Source organism: Pezoporus wallicus, unplaced genomic scaffold (assembly GCF_028554395.1).
Source record: "Pezoporus wallicus isolate ANWC-B61680 ecotype Strahan unplaced genomic scaffold, APGP_CSIRO_Pwel_v1 contig_7351, whole genome shotgun sequence".
Taxonomy (NCBI): domain Eukaryota; kingdom Metazoa; phylum Chordata; class Aves; order Psittaciformes; family Psittacidae; genus Pezoporus; species Pezoporus wallicus.
In genome coordinates this window covers 420,067-441,134 of record NW_026642420.1, presented here as the reverse complement: position 1 = coordinate 441,134, position 21,068 = coordinate 420,067, and the positions used below count along the sequence as shown (strand labels likewise).

The 21,068-nt window shown below is 46.9% G+C and overlaps 1 protein-coding gene across 7 annotated transcripts in view; it reads left to right on the top strand.

The window, feature by feature from the left end:
* Positions 1–21,068, top strand: part of SHROOM3 (shroom family member 3) — a 143,829-nt gene that overhangs the window by 115,335 nt on the left and 7,426 nt on the right. For all 7 annotated transcript variants that reach the window (XM_057429942.1, XM_057429941.1, XM_057429940.1 and 4 more), the window contains 4 exons: positions 6,917–7,048; positions 9,433–12,682; positions 15,474–15,550; positions 19,158–20,072. In XM_057429942.1, the coding sequence (XP_057285925.1) occupies positions 6,917–7,048; positions 9,433–12,682; positions 15,474–15,550; positions 19,158–20,072 (4,374 nt within the window). The remainder of the gene's footprint in view (positions 1–6,916; positions 7,049–9,432; positions 12,683–15,473; positions 15,551–19,157; positions 20,073–21,068) is intronic.

The window sequence follows — 21,068 nt, the reverse complement described above, 5'->3', positions numbered from 1 at the left end:
TCCTGGCACCAAGCACTTTCTCAAAATAGACCTCTGAAATACTCTTTCTTTTGCAATTTAAATCATACTTAGAGTGTTTGCTTGGTAATGCTTTCTTTCAAAAAGAAAGCTGTCAGAAGATCCTGGTAGGACAACGTCTGAATCCGGTAATCAACAAGAGTGAAGCTTGTATACATCACCTCTCACACTAACAACCAAGGCCCTACTGTTCCTATTCAAGCCTGTTGTCTGGTTAGTGTCAGGGAATGTCAGTTGGACCCTTTCTTTGTGCAGGGCAAAGTTCTCAATCTAAATATTGCCTGTCAAACATATGCTTACGTGAGGGAAAATGAAGCTGCAGCACCTGCCCTGGCTCCTATACTGCACTCTGCGGTAGGCCTGTGATTTGGGGTGATTTTATGTAAGACACTTCACCTGTCGAGGCCTTTGTTTCCTTTCCTGGAAAAAGGATAAATGCCCCTTTCTTGGATAAGACAACCAAAGAAATGTGATAACCCAGGAGTGTGACATACAAGACCAATAACCATTAATTACACTGTTTGACTGTTCCTAAGTTCAACTAAGGAGCAATCATTCTCATAGCTGCCATTGCCTCTGAGTGATCCCAGCATTTCCTTCTGCAGCTTGGGCTGGAGAGCATTTTTTTCAAAAAAAAGGCAATTTTTTTTTTCTGCAAACTCTGGGAAATTTTGCTGCAGCACTTGTGCTTTCATGCGCCTCAGCCATCCACACCTTGTCGCATACCAGAAGCAGCATGATGAATGCTGCTGTGGCCTTAGTCACTCCCATCCATGGAGTCACTCCCATGCACAAAATAATCTTTCTGCACCATTTCTGTCTGCCTGCTTTTGGTGAAAGGAGGGAGAGAAGAGGAGGATGAGAAACAGGCTGTTTCCTGCATGTGGAGTTGAGAAAAATGATGGGAAAAAATATGTACATCCAGACATGTGGCTGTCATCTCTGCTTTCTCACAGTGCTTTTCTTTCCAGGGGTATGTTGGGGAGTTTCTCTCAAAGACTTGGTGATGGTGGTAGGAAATCTGAGCAGAAACCTCTAATCCTCTGCTTCCTCACCACAGGGGGACTTTAGGGAGCCCACTACCTGTCTCCCAGCTCTGATGTGGCACCCAGGGCCTGATGCAACACAGACATCCAAGTGATGCTTGTCAAAGGGAAAACCAAATAGCGTCTGACAGATCAGCTGGAAGCAACATGCAGGCACATCTGCCTCTGCCACTGGGAAAGGGGCTGGAGAGAGAAATGAGGCCAGACAGGCTTTGGGTAGAGCCCTGAGCTCAGCTGGGGTATTTTTATCAAGTTTCTATCAGTTTTTTTCTTAGTTTAAGACTGAGACTGCTAAATCTATGAGATACTCTGAAGGGATTTCCTGGGTGGGCAGTTGTCCTTTAGAAGTTGCAGAGATTAACATACTGGGGAAAAGAAGGTTGTTTCTTGGTATGAGGACATTCACACATTTCAGCTGAATCTTATGAAGTGAGGGGGTTTTAGTCTGAGCATAAAGAGGGTTTTGGGGGAAGAGACTCTCCCTGTCCTATAGGGGTGAGAAGACACTCTTGGCCAAGATGCAGGACATGAAATATCATTTCATACAGTTCAGGACTTTTTTCTAAAGAGTCCTTTTTTTAAGTCAAAATTATGAAGGGACAGAGCTCACTCCCGGTGTCTCCTGCCCCAGAATTTACCAGAAGGGCTTAGCCAAGCCTAAAAAGAGAGATCCAGTGATAGACACACCAAGCTGAAGCCATTAGGGTCCAACTTCTTTCAAACTGGCCTCATCTGTTATGCTTATTTTTAGAACCATGACTGAACGTTAATTAAGAGCGACATTGCTTTGAGTGGATTGTAGCCTTGCTCTGTAGAAACCCTAATAGGCTTCTGAGTGCTTTAGTTTTCCCTTCATCTCCTGCTTAATAGCTAGTCACAGGGACCGCAGCAACACATTAGGATGCCTGTAGAACATATCCCTGTTATGCTAGTGCTCCTTTAGATGTTTCCATCTTGGAGACAGGTAAAAATTCAGATTGTTGTTTCTGCTTTCTGTTGATGCAGGTACACCATCATCCTGGGAGCTTACACATGAAGGATCTCTCTGTATTGAAAGAGCCTACTGCACCATGCAGCAGGGTACAGCTCAGGCCATACTACCTCTACCACATTGTTATTAGTGTAACTTCTTAGTTACTTCTTAGTAACGTTTTAGTTTAAAAATATCACCAGCTTGAAATCTTTGCCACCATGAGGATGATGCGATAGGGATGGGCAGCTGCCTTTTTGGCTTGCTTTCTTGTTACTGGATGCCTGGGATCAGATCCAAAAGGCACAAGCTTTGCACTTGCATCCAAGTATTTCTCCTCTTCTACAGGAGGAGGGTGTCTGCTGCAGGACACCCCTCCTTCCTACCTCCCAGATGAATGGGCCAGGCCATCCCTTCCAGCCGCACCAATCTCCCGCACAGTCTCCTAGGCTACACAGCTGCTGGGAGGGGGAAGCATATCCACAGGGATATGCTGCACATTTGTCTGTGATGGCACAGTGACCCTCTTGGACTTAGTTCTCTAAGTCTTCCCATCTTTCTTTGTCATGTTAACAGCAGCAGCTAGTCAAACTCATCCCTGCAGGTCATGGAGAATGTGTCCCAGTGACCATTGCTCCTGCCTGGATCCACAGGTAGATTCTGCTCCTTGGGGAAAGATGCTTTTTTTGAAAGGCTTTATCTTCAGTGTTCCCTATCTTTGCTAAGGAGGTTTTTGAAGCTTGCTGGGACAGAGGAAAAAATGAACACTCAGTCAGTGGTAGAAGAATAATTGTTCACAAAAGGTCTCTTCAGCCATTTCAAATGACGTGTTTGACAGACATAAGACTGATGAAAACTCAACTCTCCACAAGCTCTGTGGGTGTGTTGCAGTAGAAATAGGTCTCTTTACTGGGGCATTGATGACTCTGTGTTGCTAATTGATCTGCCACAACATCCCCTCCCTAACTTGCGCTCATTAGCTTTCTAAAAGGCTGAGTTACATCCTGTTATTATCTGTGAGGATAAAATTCAGTCTGTTTCCTAAGGGAAGGTGCTTTCCTTGTGAAACCCTTCTATCTTCAGCATCTTCCTTTGACACTCTTATGCTACGTCTACTCTACAGAGCAAGTATGGCTTTGGATGGTTTTAGTTTGTAACCTTGGGAAAAACATAAATCAGTCTTTCAATTACACTGTGAAGAAAGCTTTGGATGGCTGTTCTGTAGATGCCGATTCATTTGTAGAGTTGCTAACAAAGTATCTTTATAAAGTTCCATCACTGTTTTGCATACGAAGCATTAAAATAATCTAGGGATTACACGGAAGAACATGCTCAGCTCTTCACAATAAGCACTAGCTACAGAGCTATTAATGGTAAAGGGCCTCAGGAATGTCAGTATGGTCCTTGCAGCCCAGACAGCATCAAGCCTCTGTCAGACTGCATTAGAGGAGACTGCTAATGTGCTGGTCACGTTTCTTGTCTAAAAATGATGTGGCTCATATAACAACAAGGAGCATTCAGATAACAGCAGCTGGACAAGATTAAAGACTATTCTTTTCCCTTTTTTCCAGTTTACGTGGTGAATTTGGCAATATCTGGTTGAGTAATCAGTGTTACAGCTGCCATGGAGCCTATTTAGATGCCAGCACTGCACCAAGGTCCTCTGCCTTGTCTGGGTATCTTTGCTCCAAGGCATTTGTCGTGATGCCCAGGTTATCTGATCACTGGAGGTGTCCATGAGGAAACAGGGGTCTCTTTTCCAGCTTTGGCATTTACAACAGAGGGATCACTTTCTCCTTTATCTGAAGTGGAGAAATTTTTAGTACTAAGATTGTCCAGATGTTTTTACAAGTGTGGTGCAGCCCTTGAGGAACTAGTGTGAAGGATAGGGGGATGAAGTAGTTTTGTTATTTTTGTTGTTATTATTATTATCACTATTGTTATTATTACTACAGTTCTGCATTTTGAAATCTTACAAATGCCTGGAACAAAGAGTGAACTGTTGCATCTGGCTTTGTTGAAGGCAGCTGAGCCATGCCAAATTTATACCACTGAAAGATCCAGTGATTTATTTGTCTTCACTCAAGTCAGGAATTTGCAAGCTTAATCACTTGGCCAGTTTGTCTGGGATGAATCAGGATCTCATGTTGTGGGCTTTACAAAAATGGTTCTGCCATTAAACTCTTTTGAGTTTAATCTTGCTCTGGTTTTTATTGCTTCCGAAGTTGTGCTCTGCAGTAAACCAAGTGTAACCAAAAGCCATTGCAGAACTGGCAGATTAACCATGTTCAATTCCCCTTCGATCTGTAATAAGAGATGGCTGTTCTCCTTTAGAGAACACTGTGGAGTGAGCACCATGGTGCTCACTGTCACATTGCACACCAGTTCCAGTACTTTCCCCTAATTAGGCAATAATAATGATAAAGAAAGAGGGGAGATTTAGATTAGACATGAGGAAGAAGTTCTTCCCTGTGAGGGTGGTGAGGTGCTGGCACAGGTTGCCCAGAGAAGTTGTACCTGCCCCATCCCTGGCAGTGCTCAAGGCAAGGTTGAATGGGGCTTGAAGCAACCTGGTCTAGTGGAAGGTGTCCCTGCCCATGGAACTGGATATACTTTAAGGTCCTAACCCAACCCAACCCAAACCAGTCTGATTCTACGATTCTATGCTAAGCTTAAGGAGGTAGGGTGAAGCAAGGTGCTATTTTCAGGTGCTACAGAAAGCTGAAGCTATGAATGTCTTGGCATTCCATGAACAACCCCCCCCCCACAGGCACTGGCAGCATCAGCTGTGCCTTGCTTTTACACCTTCAGAGCTGCAGGGAGAGTCTTTCAGTTGATTCCTTGGAGACAGGATCAGACCCAGTGTTCTCTGCCTTTCAGTGAACATATTTGCACAAACAACCCCATACTTCCATCCTGGAGATGCCCTGCATGAGTCTGCAACATAAGCTGGAGATCATGTGTACTGCAGTGCTTCTTGTCTTGGCTTAAGCTTGGCTAAGATTCGGTTACCCTTAATCCGTGTTTCCAGGATCAGGTAGGTGTGGAAACAAGGCAAGGTTATCCCACACAGAGCTGGCATGGCAAGTCTTCTGACTGAAATTCACAGCTTTGCTGTCCATGTGTTGTATTATTACAAGGATATTGACCAAAAGGGTTTAAAATACCTGTGGCTCAGAAGACTGGCTACAGAGCTCCCTGCAGCTTTTTGCTGATCAAATCAAAGGATAAGATGCTTTGCTGTGATCATTCAGTTTGCTTTCACAAGTAAAATTAATGCTGTGGGCTCGTTCTACTCTAAAGTACAGAGTCCTTAAATCTCTGCAACGGAAAAGGCAAGAATGTGGCTTATTCTTAACAGTTTGTCCCATCTGGCAGTGTTCAGCTTCCTCATTTCTCTGGGCAAGGAACTTAACAAAAGATCTCTGTTTTAAATAACACCTACACAAGTAATGGTAAAGCAGCGCTCAGTTCAGCTTGCCCTATGTATGCGTCCATTGCAGCTTTCCTTAAGACAGCCCTGTCACAACAAATGTTAAAAGGAAAAGAATGTCACTTTTTCTTTCCTCTTTTAGCTGCTGATAAGAGAGTGACCTGTGCTTCTGAAATCTGTATGCAAAAACTACTGGTGAAGTGGTTCTACCTCTCACTTTTTGCCAGTGTTTTTCCATTTCATAGAACATCAGCCAGTGCTGGCATTTATTTGTAAAAGACATAACCCTAACAATCATTTTTCACTTTGTGCATTTTCCTGTACCATTTCTTTTCACAGTCCTAGGCAGTACTGAATAGCCCTCTTTTGGCATCTGGTATCCATCTGCAGAGGGCATTTTAATCTGTTTACAGACTTATTCAGGACATGCTTTACTGTGACATTTTTAGTGAGACAGAAACTTTAAAGATGTGTCATACCGTCTTTTTGCATTTATGCTTTCTAAGTAGTCAAGGTTGTCCTGCAGGCTGTCACATTTGGGACTTCAGTGGTACATAGGCATAGTGCTGCTCCTTGTTCTCACAGGGAGAATGAGGAGCTGTGGAGATGAGCGCTAGAGCAGGGGAAGAGATCACCCCTGGAAAGCAGTGAGAAGATTAAGGACACGCCGAAAGGCTGGGGGGAAGCAGAGTCTGCAGCATGTTCAGGGTACTTGATTGCTAATCCCCTGCTTTGACTTTCCATTGCACCATTATGTGCTTTAAATAAGGTTGCTGATACTTTTTTTCCTGTTAAGAGCTGATGGAGGCTGGCCTGAGCCTTGATGATTTGGTGACAGCACACACTGCGGGGGGACAGCTGGAGGACACATATTGTGGCACTTGGTAGTCATGTCCCTTCCTGCATTTTTATCAGCACTGAGGAGAGATCAAAACAGCATTGTGCATGCTCCCACCCCCTCATGGTATTGGATCCTTTAGATGACTTTGCCAGCTGCTACTTGAAAATTAAGAGAACCTTTTGAGAATAGCGCTCCTTCAGCATCCATCACAATCACGTGTGGGAGTCCGCATGTAGCCCAGCCTGTAAACTCATCCCTGTGGATGCGCCCCTAGGCTCGTCCCAAGTGAGGAGGCTTCTGGCTGGGAGGTAGAGGGGAAGACCCTCTGCATTTGGCAATAACTCCTTTGTCTGCCTCTTGTCTTGCAAATATTGGGGGAGTGCCCATGCCTCTTGTCTTGCAAATATTGGGGGAGTGTTGTATGAATGTCAGGAACTGTGTGTGATCACTGCTTGATTCGCTGGAAGAGGTGAGAATATAGCAATGAAACAGAAGTGAGCATGAGCAATTTTAAACGTGGCTGTTGGTTTTACTTTACATTTCATTCACATCTTCCATGGAAGAGCTGGGCTGCTGCTGATGTGCAAAATCCTTCTGCTTTCACCTAGGCGGAGTGAAACTCCAGGCCGGCCTCATTCCTGGCATTCAAGCAAACTTGCGGAGAACCAGCCCAATCCCAGCATGATGCAAATATCTCAGGGTACGCTTGGCACCCCTTGGCATCAGTCCTACCACTCCAGGTAAGCACTACATGGCTGTGATCCTGTGCTTCTTGGGCAGAGAGGTAAAGCCGAATCACATCATAGAATCATAGGAGGATTTGGGTTGGAAGGGACCTTAAAGCTCATCCAGTTCCAACCCCTTGCCATGGGTAAGGACATCTTCCACTAGACCAGGTTGCTCAAAACGCCATCCAACCTGAGCTGATAGGTTTACAAACAGCCAGGTCGTTAGGATTAGAGTTAGGAAGGCTTTGGTTCCTGTTTCGTTACCCAGATAAAGTAAGTGGCTGTGTTTTCCTCCTTTAAGTGCTCTATGAGGTGATTAACAGCTAGGAAATCAATTACTTTTAAAATCCCCCTTCCCACCAAGATGGGAACCCACTGTCAGGATGTTAATGCAGCTTTCTATGGAACCGGTTGCAGGAGCTAGAGTCTTGCTCTGCATCCCATGGGCTGTCCCTGTGTAGAAACACAGCATGGTTTTTTCCCCAGCAAAGGAAAAGAAATCCAAAGTAAAAGTTAGCCTATAAAAAAGAAAAAAAAAAAGAGGAAGGAAAGGGTGTAGGTACAGGGCATCTGTGCCTGTAAGCATAACCAAGCCACTCTCAGGAGCAGCCAAGTAGTGCAGCACCAACAATACTCCCCGGGTGAGAAGTTCAGCAAGGGATTTCCTGGTTTTGGCTATCACTTTCTGCAGGGGTCAGCTCTATCATAGCTGTATGTGCATGGCTGCTTCTGTAAGAAGTTAGCACAGGGGTTTATCAGTCCCCAAAAGACTAAACTAGTAACCTTAGTGCTGTTAAAAGAAGGTGGTACAAGGCCACTCTGGTTTTGGCCATGGGAGACTGGAAGCAGTGATGGGGCTGTTTCTGTGAGGCCATGTAGTGTGATGAGTGTGGGGAGGAGACAGACCCCTCAGCTACCATCAGCAGTCCCAAAATGTATTGGGGGTAAATCCTGGGACAGCTTGAGGGGGTTCAAGTTTAAATTCTGCCCTTTGAGGGTTTTGCCTGGAAAGGCAGAATGATTTCAGGTGTGGGAAACTCTCCTTCTAGCCACTGTATTAACACATTTCTCTTACAGGCCAGACTGAGCCTTGGCAGAGGGGAGGAAAAAGAAAATAGCATCAAAAAAAAAAAGTGAGGAGATGGTTGCAGAAGAATATATGTTCTTCTCTGGCCTTCAGCACAGATTATGCTGTAGCAGATTCGTTTCCCACCGAGGGGCTTTGCTTCCCTGCCGCAGCTCCTGGCAGAGCCCTTGGCAGTACAGCTCAGTCTCCGAAGAGGAGCACGGGGAACATCTAGCGGCCAGCACTGCCAGGGAGATACTTACGTGAAACATAGAAACATAGAAATGGAGCTTGCCTTTCCAGCTTGCATTCTGGCAAACCCAGGTTCCTCTCCGTTCCTGCTTCCAGCTTCAAGCCTTGCTCTACCACCCTTCGCATGGGACAGCAGTCTTTCCTTTCATGGTGCTTTCCTGTGGCTCTGCCAGCACAGCGCACGTAGTTGCACAGGGAACTAGAGAAAAACAATATCTAAGTGAGTGGAGCTGGGAACAGAGGGAAGAAGAGTGAAATCCTCAGGCTACAATCCCAAATCCTCAATGCATTTGCTTGAATGTGGGAGAAGAGATTATCCAGGGGAAACTGGCTCCCCTGTAAGGAGGGACTGTGGCTGGCACAAGATGCTCCCTTCTCACTGATGGAAAGATGTCCAAATATCCTTCTTTTTGAAGGCAGTGACCCCTCTTCTGACACACATGTACCTCAGAGCAGATGCTAAGATGTCCTGCACGTCCTCCTATGTGAGGAGGTGGCTGTGAAGACTTCCTGGGGCATTCTCAAACCCCTTCTACTGTTACACCTCCCACTTGCCTCCACACACAACCACATGCATCTTTTCTCTGTCTTGTCAGTTTAGTTTTCTCACAGCAAACAAACTATCCTTGGGACAGCTGAATTTCCAGGAACCCTGCCAGGACATAGCCTTCCTCTCCATAAAAAGAAATGAAATGGGGAAAAAAAGGAAGAGATTAGATTCTCCCCAGAGTGCCTCTCGTGCTCCTCTCCTTCTCCTCTGTGGCATTGGGGCTCATTCAGCTTTCCAAGTGCCTTGGATAGGTTTGATGGGTGGGGTTGATCCTCCCTGGCTCCAGTGATGTACCATCTTTCTGTCTGTATTTCCCTCCCACCCTTCTGCGGTAAATAAGAGCCATGTGTTGCAATGTCAAACAGTTCCTCTTCGTGAACTGGGATGACTACAAACAGGGGATGGAGTAAGACCCAAATATGGGTTTTCATCTCAAAACTAAACATCTTGCTTCTGAGCTCACTTATAAGTTGTTGTGCCTCTCCTCTTCTGGCAGTGCGTTTTTACTCTCCTCTTGCTCTTCTGCAGCTCCTCCACCAGCGATCTCTCTGGCTATGAGCATGGCTATCTGAGGAGAAGTCCTGACCAGTACAGCTCCCGGGGCAGCATGGAGAGCTTGGACCACTCCTCCCCTGGCTACCACCCTTGTCACCTGTCCCCAGCCAAGTCCACCAACAGCACTGACCAGCTCTCCCACCTCCACAACAAGAGAGACTCTGCCTACAGCTCCTTCTCCACCAACTCCAGTATCCCTGAGTACCCTGCTCCTCCATTCAGCAAGGAGTACTCCTGCTCCACAGACAGCATGCAGCCCCAAGGCGGCCCACACGAGAGGATGAGGCAAGCTGACATCAGGTATGTCAAGACAGTCTACGATGCCCAGCAGGGGATCTCTAAGGAATATGAGGTGAAGTCCTCTGCCTTGCTTCCAAGCTGTGAGGTCCAGGCTTCACTGGATGGTTGCAGCCACATCAGGCTCTTCAGCCAGCACAACACAGCTCCCTCCTGGGCTCAGCCAGGCCAGGGCTCCTTGGACAGCAAAAACCAACCCCCCAAGGGACCTCCCTTGCCTCCCACCCGCAGCGACAGCTATGCAGCAATCAGACATCACGAGAAGCCCAGCTCATGCACTGGCCTTGATCTGAACAAGCCTGGTCGAACCCAGCTGAAAGGGACCTGGCCTCCACTTGTCAGCACCCTGTCCCAGGGGCCAGTGCAGAAAACCCCCTTTGGAGAAGGACATCTGCACACTGTGGTGGAGAAGAGCCCAGAGAGCAGCCCCACCATGAAGCCCAAGCAGAGTTACTCCCAGCCAGCGCAGCCGGGGCAGCCCCTGCTGCCTACTGGTGTCTACCCAGTACCCTCCCCAGAGCCACACTATGCCCAGGTGCCCCAGCCTCCTGTAAGCAGTAATGGGATGCTTTATCCAGCTCTGGCCAAAGAAAGTGGGTACTCTCCACCAATTCCAGCCTCTTATGACAAGGCCATAGCCAGCAGCCTTGATGAGAATGAAAGCCAAAGCACTACAAACAGATCGACCATCTTCTACCAGCCCCTAGCAGCTGAGATAAAGCATAATGCTGCAGCAAAACTTCTTCAGCAAAAAGCTCCTAGCATGGCATGCCCAGAAGTCTGCCTGACCACCTCAAGAAGGGAGGAATTGTTACCTCCTTACAAAGGAGTACACAGCAACCAAGAGTCCTGCACAAGTACTGCACAGGCCTCCAAACACAGTTTTCAAGCTCCGCAACCCCAGCTGAGGGATACTTGTGAGAGAAGAGCCCATTACCAGCCCAAAGAGGACTGGACAGCTGAATCCCAGGAGGACAAAAATGGCAGTGCACAGATAAACGAGAGAGATGCTGCTGCTCACCACCAGTGGTGTCACAGCAAGGCCCAGCAGTATGGCTTCTCCTCCTTGCAGGACGTCCCAGACAGCTCCAGGAGGCAAAGCAACTCTGAGATCAGAGATGTGCAATTGGGTGAGAGTTATTCCAACACCACACTGTCCTTCTTGAGCAGCAGCAGCAGCAAAGAGAAGGATCACAGGGGACAGGGGCACAAACAGTGGAGTAATGTGGACCCACAGGCCTTTGCAAGGCAGGAGGAGGGAGGCAGGAATATCAGCCCATTCCATGCTGCCGAACCAAAGTGTGAGGAGCCCCCTTCTCCACAGCACCCAAAGACCTCTGATTTTGGGAGGAGCCAGCTCAGCTCTAGCAGCACCCAAAGCTTTCCTTATGGTAAACCAGATGCTGGCAAGTCCCGCTGCTCAGTGCTGGAAAAGGCCAGCAAGTTTGAGCAGCAAGAGAAAAGCACTAACCAGCCCCAGAGTGCTGGTATTCCCAGCTTTGGCCAGCACTACAGGCCGAGCAGGACCAGCCAGCCCTCCAGTGTGAGCTGTTCTCTGTACAGCCTGGAGGACATGCGGAGCAAGTTCCATGAGCCCAGCCAGCTGCCCTGCGAGCCAGGCAGGGTCTCCAGCCCCTCCATCAGGAATGGGAAGCTGGAGGAGGCTGACTGGCGCCCTGTAGAGCTGCAAATGGTGGCTTCGGTGAAGCAGGCAAGACCCAGCGAATACTACAGCCTGTGTCCTGAAAATGAAGCACAAATAAGGGTGGCTCAGCTCCCAAGGAGTAAAAGCACATTCCAGCTGGGAACTGAGCCTGAGAAGGAAGTCCTCTGGAAGGATAACATCCATGATGCCCACGGATCGCAGCTGGACACACCATTTAACAGAGCTTACAGGAACAGCATTAAAGATGCTCAGTCCAGGGTCCTGAAGGCAACTTCTTTCCGTCGCATCAGCCCCCCATTCGGGAGCACACCCAAGAGGATGACACAGAGGCCTGCTTCAGCCCATGTGGGCATGAGGAGCATGGTGCCGTCTCCACACACCCCTAAGGAGAGGCACAGTATCACCCCAACAGAAGGCAGCCTGTCCGCCCTGGACTACGCCAAGACACAGCACATCTTGCGCATTGGGGGCCGAAAGCGGCTGACAGCAGAGCAAAAGAAGAGGTCTTACTCGGAGCCAGAGAAGATGAACGAGGTGGGCATCTCTGATGGGGAGCCATCGCCTTTCTCCTTGCAGAAGAAAAGCATCCACTTTGTGTTCCCAGAGAATACGGTGGCTGATCGGCGTAAGATCTTCGAAGGGGATGGCAAAGTTTCTTCCACAGCCAGCCTTTCCAAGCCGGAGCTCAAGCAGCTCCAGCAGAATGCCCTTGCTGACTACATTGAGCGCAAAACAGGAAGACGTCCATCCTCACAAGATGTGGGGCTGCTGAGGGAGCGCTCCCACAGCTCCTACCTACAGCCATGTGGCCCAGACAGCCAGAGCCTTTCCTCTGCCTCCAGCATGAACTCTCTCCAGGACCAGAACCTTTACCGCCGGAGAGAGTCCATAGAGCGGATATCCAGGACAAGGCAGATATCTTCTACTCTTCCTCCTGGTCTGATGGGCTGCTTTGACATGAGTGGAAATGAGAAGAAGGCAGGGTGCCAGGACAGCTTGGTCACAAGCCGACCGAAAACAGAGAGGTACCGGGATTACAGATCCAAAACAGAGCTCATCAAAAGCATGCAGACAGACCCTTTGGGCATGCAGGACCAGCCTCGCTACAGAAAGCAGGAGCAGGCCTTTGAAATACCCTCCGTTGCCAGGAAATCTGGGAAATCAGTGTCTGTGGAAGACTTGCTTGATAGGTACGACAATCAGACATTCCCTGTGCATATACGTTCCAGGTCATCTCCCACAGCAGATAAGAAACACCAGGTATGTGGAAACGGGATCACGCGTGCAGACAAGAAGGGCTGTGAACCAGGGAATGTCATGATGTGGGATTAACAGGCTGATGTTCAGTCATGACTCTTACTCCATTCATTAGAGAGAGGTTAAATACATGTTGAGATAGGGACACTTTATTGTGTTTAAATTAACAGGGTGTTGTTTTAACTGCTCACTGGTGAGGTGCTGCTTCTATTCAGTTTTCTTAATGCTGGGGCTATTTCAGGGATTTCAGAGATGTTGAGATGCAGTTGTTGCTGCTCTGGATGTCCCATCCCATCCTGTTTTTACCTGTTGGTAAAACATCACAGAACCATCACGGTAAAAAGCATCACAGAAGAAGCAGCACTTTCTGGTGGGCTGTACCATTAAGGTGGTGATTGGCTGCTGCTGCTCTTCTGCATTATCCAAGTTCACTGGTGCAAAGTAGAGAGGACTAAAGGCTGCTTGAAATCTCCCTTGCTCACACTGTGCCCAACAGTGCTGGGAAGTGTGCAGCAAAGACTCTGCCAATAACCATTAAGTTTTTCCACCAGCCCTGGAGGGAAACATTGCAGAGAAAACTTAGTGGAGACCCTGGCCGCTCGTCCCATGTACCCTGCTTGGCAGTTGGAAAACATTGCACTGATGTCACAAACAGGGAATTTGACTGACTCTGATGATGGTAAATACTAGAAACAGGCTAACTTCTTAAAGAACAACTGCCCAGGCCAGCTCTTCAACCGACTGAAGTCTCTTTAGACCTATTTAGGTAGTTGCATCTGGTCAAGCCATATGGATTTACAGCAGTGTAGGTCTGCTGCCCCATCCCTCTTTCCACACCAGGCTCATTCATTACAGGGGGGAGGGAGGAAACAACCAAAGGAGCCGTCCTCCCAAACTCACTGTGTGCTTCATTCTAAATGTCCTCCTTCAATAGACCTCAGATCCCACGCTACATTTTTAAATAGAAAGAATTCAAAAAGCAGCTTGTGAATATCAGGTGACCAGAATGCATTTCCACAGCCACTCCTGTCTTATCCCATCGTCAGTGTTTTTCTACACCTGACAGGCATCAGTCTCATCTGGGCCATTTTGTCATACTTGCCAATCATGAAGTCTTGTTCAGTAAGAGGACAGTCTTTAAGAAAGGGTTTGGGTGAAGGCCAAGCTGTGGCTTTCTCTGCCTCCTCAAGCAGCCTGAGCAGCTCAAAACCAGCCATCCAGAAAGAGAAATACCGCTAAAACATACTTTTCAGTGACAGGCTGAATGACAGGCAGCCCTGGTTTGTCTTTACCCAGCCCACTCTCTTGGGCAGGGGACATACAGGGTAGTTCTGGAGATCTTTATTTTCCCCCTTGTTGGCTCATTTTTAATCTTGCAGGCAAACCAGAGATTCTGCCTGTTGGAAGGTGACTTGAAGAAGATGACAAACAGCTCTGCAGACCCCCTTACAGGAGGAGAGTGGAGGAGGGGAGAGCCCTTATTGCTGTTTGACAGTGATGTAGCTGTGTCCTCTTCTGGAATGAGGATTTAGTCCCATAGGCAGCAAGGCACTTCGGAAAATCCTGTTCTTAAATCCTAATTCATGAAAGCATGTTTGACTTCCAATATACACACTAATCCATAAGTGTCTGTTTGAATGGGAAGTATATGTTTAAGTGCTCATTTCATTAGGTTTGCTTCTGATCTGTCTCCAATACAAAACCACAGCTATGAAAGTGGGGGACAAAGCCAAAGAAACAGGGTGATTTTTTGTTATTATTATTTTTTTTGAGTCTTTTCAGATTTTTTGGTGGGAAATGCTTATTTCCAGTGTAGCAGCAGATTTCTCTGCTTCACTGTATATTTTTCAGCGTACAGTGTGTAATGTTCCTTTCAGGCTGCATATAAATCATATTACAATGTCACTGTAGGAATTTGTTTAAAGATATAAAGAAATTGATAGTCATGTGGAATTATTAGCTCTCAGTCTTCAGAACACATTCTCAGCCTTCCTTCCTCTGCTTTTTTAGTTTGTCTCAGCCTGTATATCTCCCAGCTCCCGGACTCCTAAATCAAGATCTGCACTTACCCTCCCTCTGCAGCAACACTAACCAAAAAAAGCAATTACTGAGGGTGCAGGGAAGGGGACACTGAAATGCTCTCTGCTGGAAAGATTGTATGGGAGAAAATACCAACCCTTTCCAAGGCAGGCTGAGCATTTGCTTTCATGTCTTATAATAGCCTGATGTCCTATGGTGGGAGCTCTATGGCAGAGAGAGTCAGATTCACAAAGGTATTTCAGCTGCAACATTTATCTGATTTTAGATGGTACAAATGCCTAAAGAGGAGGTAGTTCCTGTGCTTCGGTTTTCCAAAGGACCAAGTGCTGAACATTGTGAAGTTTTTCAGCACCTCTGCACGTTGCTGGAGTTTCCAGCCTTTGTGTCATTCAGTATCTCTACAGAGTTTCTGACTTGTTTTAGCACTGGGCTTAGGCACAGATTGTTCACTGTTTACCTTCCCAGTTAAGGCTGCTTCAGTGATGTCTCAGCTTGTTGGTTGCATGTAGAACGAAGTTCTACATGCAAAGTTCAGGACCCACTGATACCCTTGAGCATGTTTTTAGAAGAGGCAAGGACTTGCTGAGGGGTTTTAAAAAGACATGTCTCTGAATAAGTCTGCCTGTTGGTCCACAGTCCATCCAGAAAAAGGCACGCAGGTCCTCTAAGCAGGAATAGAGTTACTATGAAATGTCAGTGTTTTCATACTTTGTTTCTCTTTCTTCTTACTGCTAATATTGTCTTTGCACTCCAGGACCTGCTGAGAAGGGAAAGCAGTGAATTTGGCGCCATGGTGAGAGATCCATTCTACATGGTCGGCGCAGGAGCCAGGTAGGTACATGCTAATGTCCCCTTTGTCACTCAGTGCAGAATAAGCTCCTGCCATCCTGCTGCCAGCTGCAGTTGTCACATGTTGTCTGTGTAAAACAGATGCATCATCACAAACTAGAGAAAACATCTGCAAAGGCACAGTTCTGGGTCTGTGTATCCAGCAGAGTTAGGAGAAGTAAGTTGCTGAGAGCCTTTGTTTTTCCACTACAGACATTAATTCACAATCAAGGCCTCCTCATGTCATTTTGGAGCATGTTTGTACAACGCATTTCCTGTTGTGTAACTTCGAAAATGTGTTTGATCTGCTGTTAGAACTCGCATCCAGATTCTGTCCTAACTGTCGGATTCTAAAGGAAAAAATATCCCAATATCCCAGTCTGTCTCATTTTCTCCAGTCCAGGATGCTGCGTCCCCAGAAGCAGTGAACATTTGCGTAGACTGAAATCAGCAGGTTTCATTTATCTTACTGAATTGGGAGCTTGTGTTTAGGCTGCTTCTCTTTATGCAGGCATGATATTTCGCTCAGCTAGAGGGGAAAGAGAAATGTTTTTAAAAATAGAAAAGTGTAATCATAAAACTCATAATATTAGGACTTTACATAACTATCCACTTAGCAGTGGATTGTTTTGAAGTTAACTAGAACTGAAGTTATCTTGCTGTATTTACATTTAAATAATAAATAGATGTTTGTCTTAAGCTCTGAGTGCTCAAATAGCTAACTCATATTGCAGTAAAAACCATCAAAAGGGACTCAAAGAATTATTCACAAAGGAGCTCTGTTGCTCATAAGCTCTCAGTAAATGTCAGCCCACTGGGCTGTCACAGGGGGAGTTAACACTGCTGTCTCCAAAGGTTTCACCACACGAGAAGCAGAGGAAGGCTCCCAGTCTAGCTGCATCTTACTGCTGACTGGCTGGCCATTTTTACCCATAAGAAGACATAAATGTTGTTCTAGAGGGACTCAATCTGCCTTCAGGCTCATCCTTTCATGATTATTTAAAACACACCCATTTACTTTCATTTGGAATGACTTTTTCCATTTTTTTTTTCCTAAGAGAACAATACAGCTGCTTTAGTTCATCCTGCCTCCCTGTTTCTTCTAGAGATGGCATTTCATCATGCTTCTCAATAACTACTTGTGGCTTCTTTCCATCCCCCAGCCTATTTTCCAAGTAACAGGATTGAACACCCAGACTGAAAATAAGTTTGCTGGGGCACAAAACGTAGGCTTCTCATTTTCATGCTTCACTGTGCAGAGATTATTTGTATTAACAGTTTTATGATGTTTCTGCTCCATAGGCATCCTGCTTGCTCTGCAAACCCATTTCTTCTGGGAGATGGGAGGTTGCTTTCCCTTCCTAATCAGTACTGGATTTCCCAAAAGATAGGTTGAGAGATAGGAGAAGACAGGAAAAAGCCCTGGCTCCGAGGACCCAGGGTCCTACTACACAGGCTACAAATCACTCCCTGCAAGCCTTGGCTGCTGAGTGATTTTTCTTATGTTACTGCTACTGAAATGACCTGAAAGAGTCATGGGCTGGAGTTTTGGAAGCCAGAGGGCTCTGATCGTGCACTGCTGACGCTGGTGGAAGTTTTACACTTAAACCTCCATGAGAACAAGACCTGAATCCTCTGCAGACTGAAAGGGGCAGGTAGACAAAGACCTTACCCATGTGTCACAGAAGGAGGTCAGCTATTAGGATGCTGTCGAATGTTCCCCTGCCACAGTGTGAGTATTTGACGGTCTGGTTCCTAGGGGATTATTGTAGCATCTTCAATCCATCCCTTACAAGATGCAGTCTTTGTCTGTCCTGTGGTTGTCAGCCTCAAACCACTGTTTTTAGCTGGTCTTCTCACATCTAACCATCACCATCCTGTTGCTGTCTGCAGCTACTCCATGCACAGGCTCTTCAGGGAAGGCAATAGCAGGCAGTAGAAATTATGCTGTTAGGGTTCCTTGGGACAGAGCTGCTTAATGTGCTGGAGAAGAGATGGGACCATCCCTACCACTTCTTTTGCTCAAGGAGGAAAACTGTCATGTGGTAAAGTTAGGGAAACCCTGGTCAGCCATCAGTTGATCTGGTCACACGTGCTCTGTGACTTACACTCTGTGCTCCTCTCCATGTGTCATACAGTAACTGTCTCATAAGCACTGTTGGGAACAGTTGTTGCTTCACCAGTTTTAGAATACACAATTGCTTCCACAGTAGGAGAGATCTTTCAATTAGAGAATTACCATCTGGCTTTTCTGACAAACACTGAGCATCCGAAAAGAATACACATTGCTACTGTCCAGGAACCACAGACAATACCAAGAGCAGTCTGTCTGGGAAGCTTCCCCACCCTCAGGCAAAAGCAGCCAAATTCTATTCTCAGTTACACAGGAATAAAGCTGGAACAACCCATGTCTTTGGCAGTTATTCTTAATTTGTACCAGTACATCTGAGAGCACATTTGGGGCCCAAGCCTCAAACATCACAGATTGGTAGTGTTGAATTATGTGAACAATGCATCTCAAGAACAGAAAATAGACTGGCAGTAGAGCTTTATTGTATTTCATTGGTTTATGGTATGGCCTCATGTTTTTAGCCCATCTAGGCTTGCATCTGCTAGCGCTGTTATTATTGCTTCTTTTGTTTCTAAATAGCCACACAGGCAAGTAGGTCTGGCTATGGATTCTGAGCAGGATCCTCACTTCAAAGGCCAGACACTGTTTCTCAGACTCGCATGAAAACATTTTAAAAGACCTGGAAGGAATAATTTACACTGCTGGCTTTGCAGCCTCAACATCCATTTGGAGTTGAAGTGCATTGGCTTTGGGTTCTGTACACCTGCCTGAGTAGAGCTCTTTTTCCTTACAGGATTACAAGGTTTTGGGAGTTGGGAGGTTTTTTATTTTTCTCTGCAGTCAAAATAGTGCTTTTTCCAGCCTCACTTTTTTCTTGGAGACAGTCAAATTATTTTGATGGCACCTTTCCAAAAGGAGCAGATATTGTTACGGAAATTCTCACAGAATCACAAACTGGTTTGGATTGGAAGGGACCTTAAAGCTCATCCAGTTCCAGCCCCCCGCCATGGGCATGAACACCTTCCACTAGACCAGGTTGCTCCAAGCCCCGTCCAACCTGGCCTTGAACGCTGCCATGGCCCATAGAGCTGAAATTCTTTAAGTTACCAGCAATTGAGACCAGAGCTTGACGGTAGATCATGTCAAGCAGTCTATCTTACAGCAGTTACTACTAGCCCCATCTGTAACAAACAAAATTCAAAGCAAGGCTGCAAAGGAAGCCAGGCATTTAGGTTTCCCTAGTTTTCTTTCTATTAAGTTATTGCTGTGATGCTTGCTACATGTATGCACACGTGTGATCTGGCATACACTGAAAATAAAGATGGAGAGTGGGACTGGGTCTGTCTCTGTGTCCCTAGCATTGGTAGACTAGATTATACTAGCAGTTTCAAAGCCTAACTGCACCTCACCTAGATCAGCAGGCATTGACCCAGGCCTCTGATATGGTTGCATAATTTACTTATTAAGGAGATGCACAATAGCTCTTCTTGCTCATTGGTTAATTATTATTCTTATCATGGTGTGTCTCTTGGCATTTAGGTCTTTCAGCAAGAAAGAAAGAAGCCACTCAGAAAAAATGGCATTCACCACTTATTATCCCCATCCTCACCACAGCAGCGAGGTGGTCACTGGGTCCACCATACTGAATGAGAACCACAAGCTCTCAGAACTTTCCAGGCCAGATAGCAGGACTTCTGCATTTGTCTCATCCCCGACAGACGCAAGGAGTCACTATCCTGAGCAAAAGCAAGGCTTTAAATCCTTGTTCCTTAACCTTACTCATGGATCTGGCCAGTCCTCCCCCAGTACACCCACCCCGGCTCCCTCAGACTTCCAGAGTGCAAGTGATGGCCAGGCTCTGAGACAGCACCATGCCAAACGAGATGCTGTTCCCCCTGAAGGCAATGGTAATATTCAGGCACAGTCTTTGGATGCTGTCCAGGATAGATCCTCCAAGACTCCCACAGAAGAAATGATGTGGAGAAGGAAGGCTGGGCTGCTCCACAGATCTGTTCCACCCAAAGCAGTGTGGGCTCATTCAGTCAAAGACAACAGCTACCTGAGGGCTATGGTGTCTCCTCCAGCGGCTGGGCCACAGCTCCCCCAGAGGTGGCAGTCCCTGCCGACAAAGAGCAGCACTTCTGACCCAGAGACTCATTCTCCCCAGGCGACAACCCGTCTCCGGATCTCAGAGTCAGGGCTGCAGCTCACACCCCCACCGCTGCTGCAGGATGATGAGGATGACGAGGTGTTTGTCATGCCTTCCCAGCCCCGGGCCATTGCGCCACCCTTCTCACCCACCTCACTGCCATCCCATCCTCTTCCTGAGCTGAGCTCTTACACTTCTGCCAAAAGCACGGAGGAATTCCCACCTCCTCCACCTCCTGTGGCCCTTGAGGGGAATGGGGCATCTGGAGACAAATCCACCAGTCTCACAGAGGACGCCAAAGTGAGGTAGGGGCGGGGGGCTGGAATGCACCATCTTGGGCATTGTAGAGCCATATACAGCATGATATGCGGGGCTCCAGACAAATGGGACTGAGGTCTGTGTACCACGATGAACCACCAACAGCTGCTAGCTGAGCAGGCACTTTAATGCTTCTTACTCCAGCATGAAGAGTTAAAATGGCTGCTGACTCCTTCTAGTTACTGGGTTTTGAGAGAGAACTGTGAAAATCCTTGATGGTTTTTCCAAGCAGTTAGAGTTTCCCAGAATACATTTGAGACCTGGCACAAAGTAATGATGTTATGAAACAGTGACCATCTGCCAAGAAGCGACAACGCAAATACGTCACAGTCACACTGAATAGTGATTTTTCCCTGAAGGATAGGACTTGGGGCTTAGTGCCCAGCTGGTTTAACTCAGCACAGCTTCCTTCACTCCCAAGGAGCTGTTCTGATTTCCGTCTGGGAAGAATCTGACTAAGGCTGTGGTAGTGATTGGCTTTTCCAGCATGAAAAGGATAAATGAGTATAGACAGCTCAGGATGGTACCTCCAGCTGGGGAAATGCAATGTCCCCAGTCTGTGAGCAGAAAACAAAGTAACTTGTCATAGAACCACATATTGGTTTGGGCTGGAAGGGACCTTAAAGCTCCTCCAGTTCCAACCCCCTGCCATGGGGAGGGATGCCTTCCACTAGACCAGGTTGCTCCAAGCCTCATCCAGCCTGCCCTTGAACACTGCCAGGGATGGGGCAGCCACAGCTCCTCTGGGCAACCTGTGCCAGCACCTCAGCACCCTCACAGGGAAGAACTCCTTCCCAAGATCTCATCTCAATCTCCCCTCTGTCAGTTTAAAACCATTACCCCTTGTCCTGTCACCACATGCCCTTGTCAAAAGCCCTTCTCATTCACTAGTTCTTTCTATGTTGTAATGACAAAACAGCAGTGTCCAGGTTGAAGGGACAATATGTTTATGGTGCCAGTAGCTTCATACTGTGGGCTTTTGT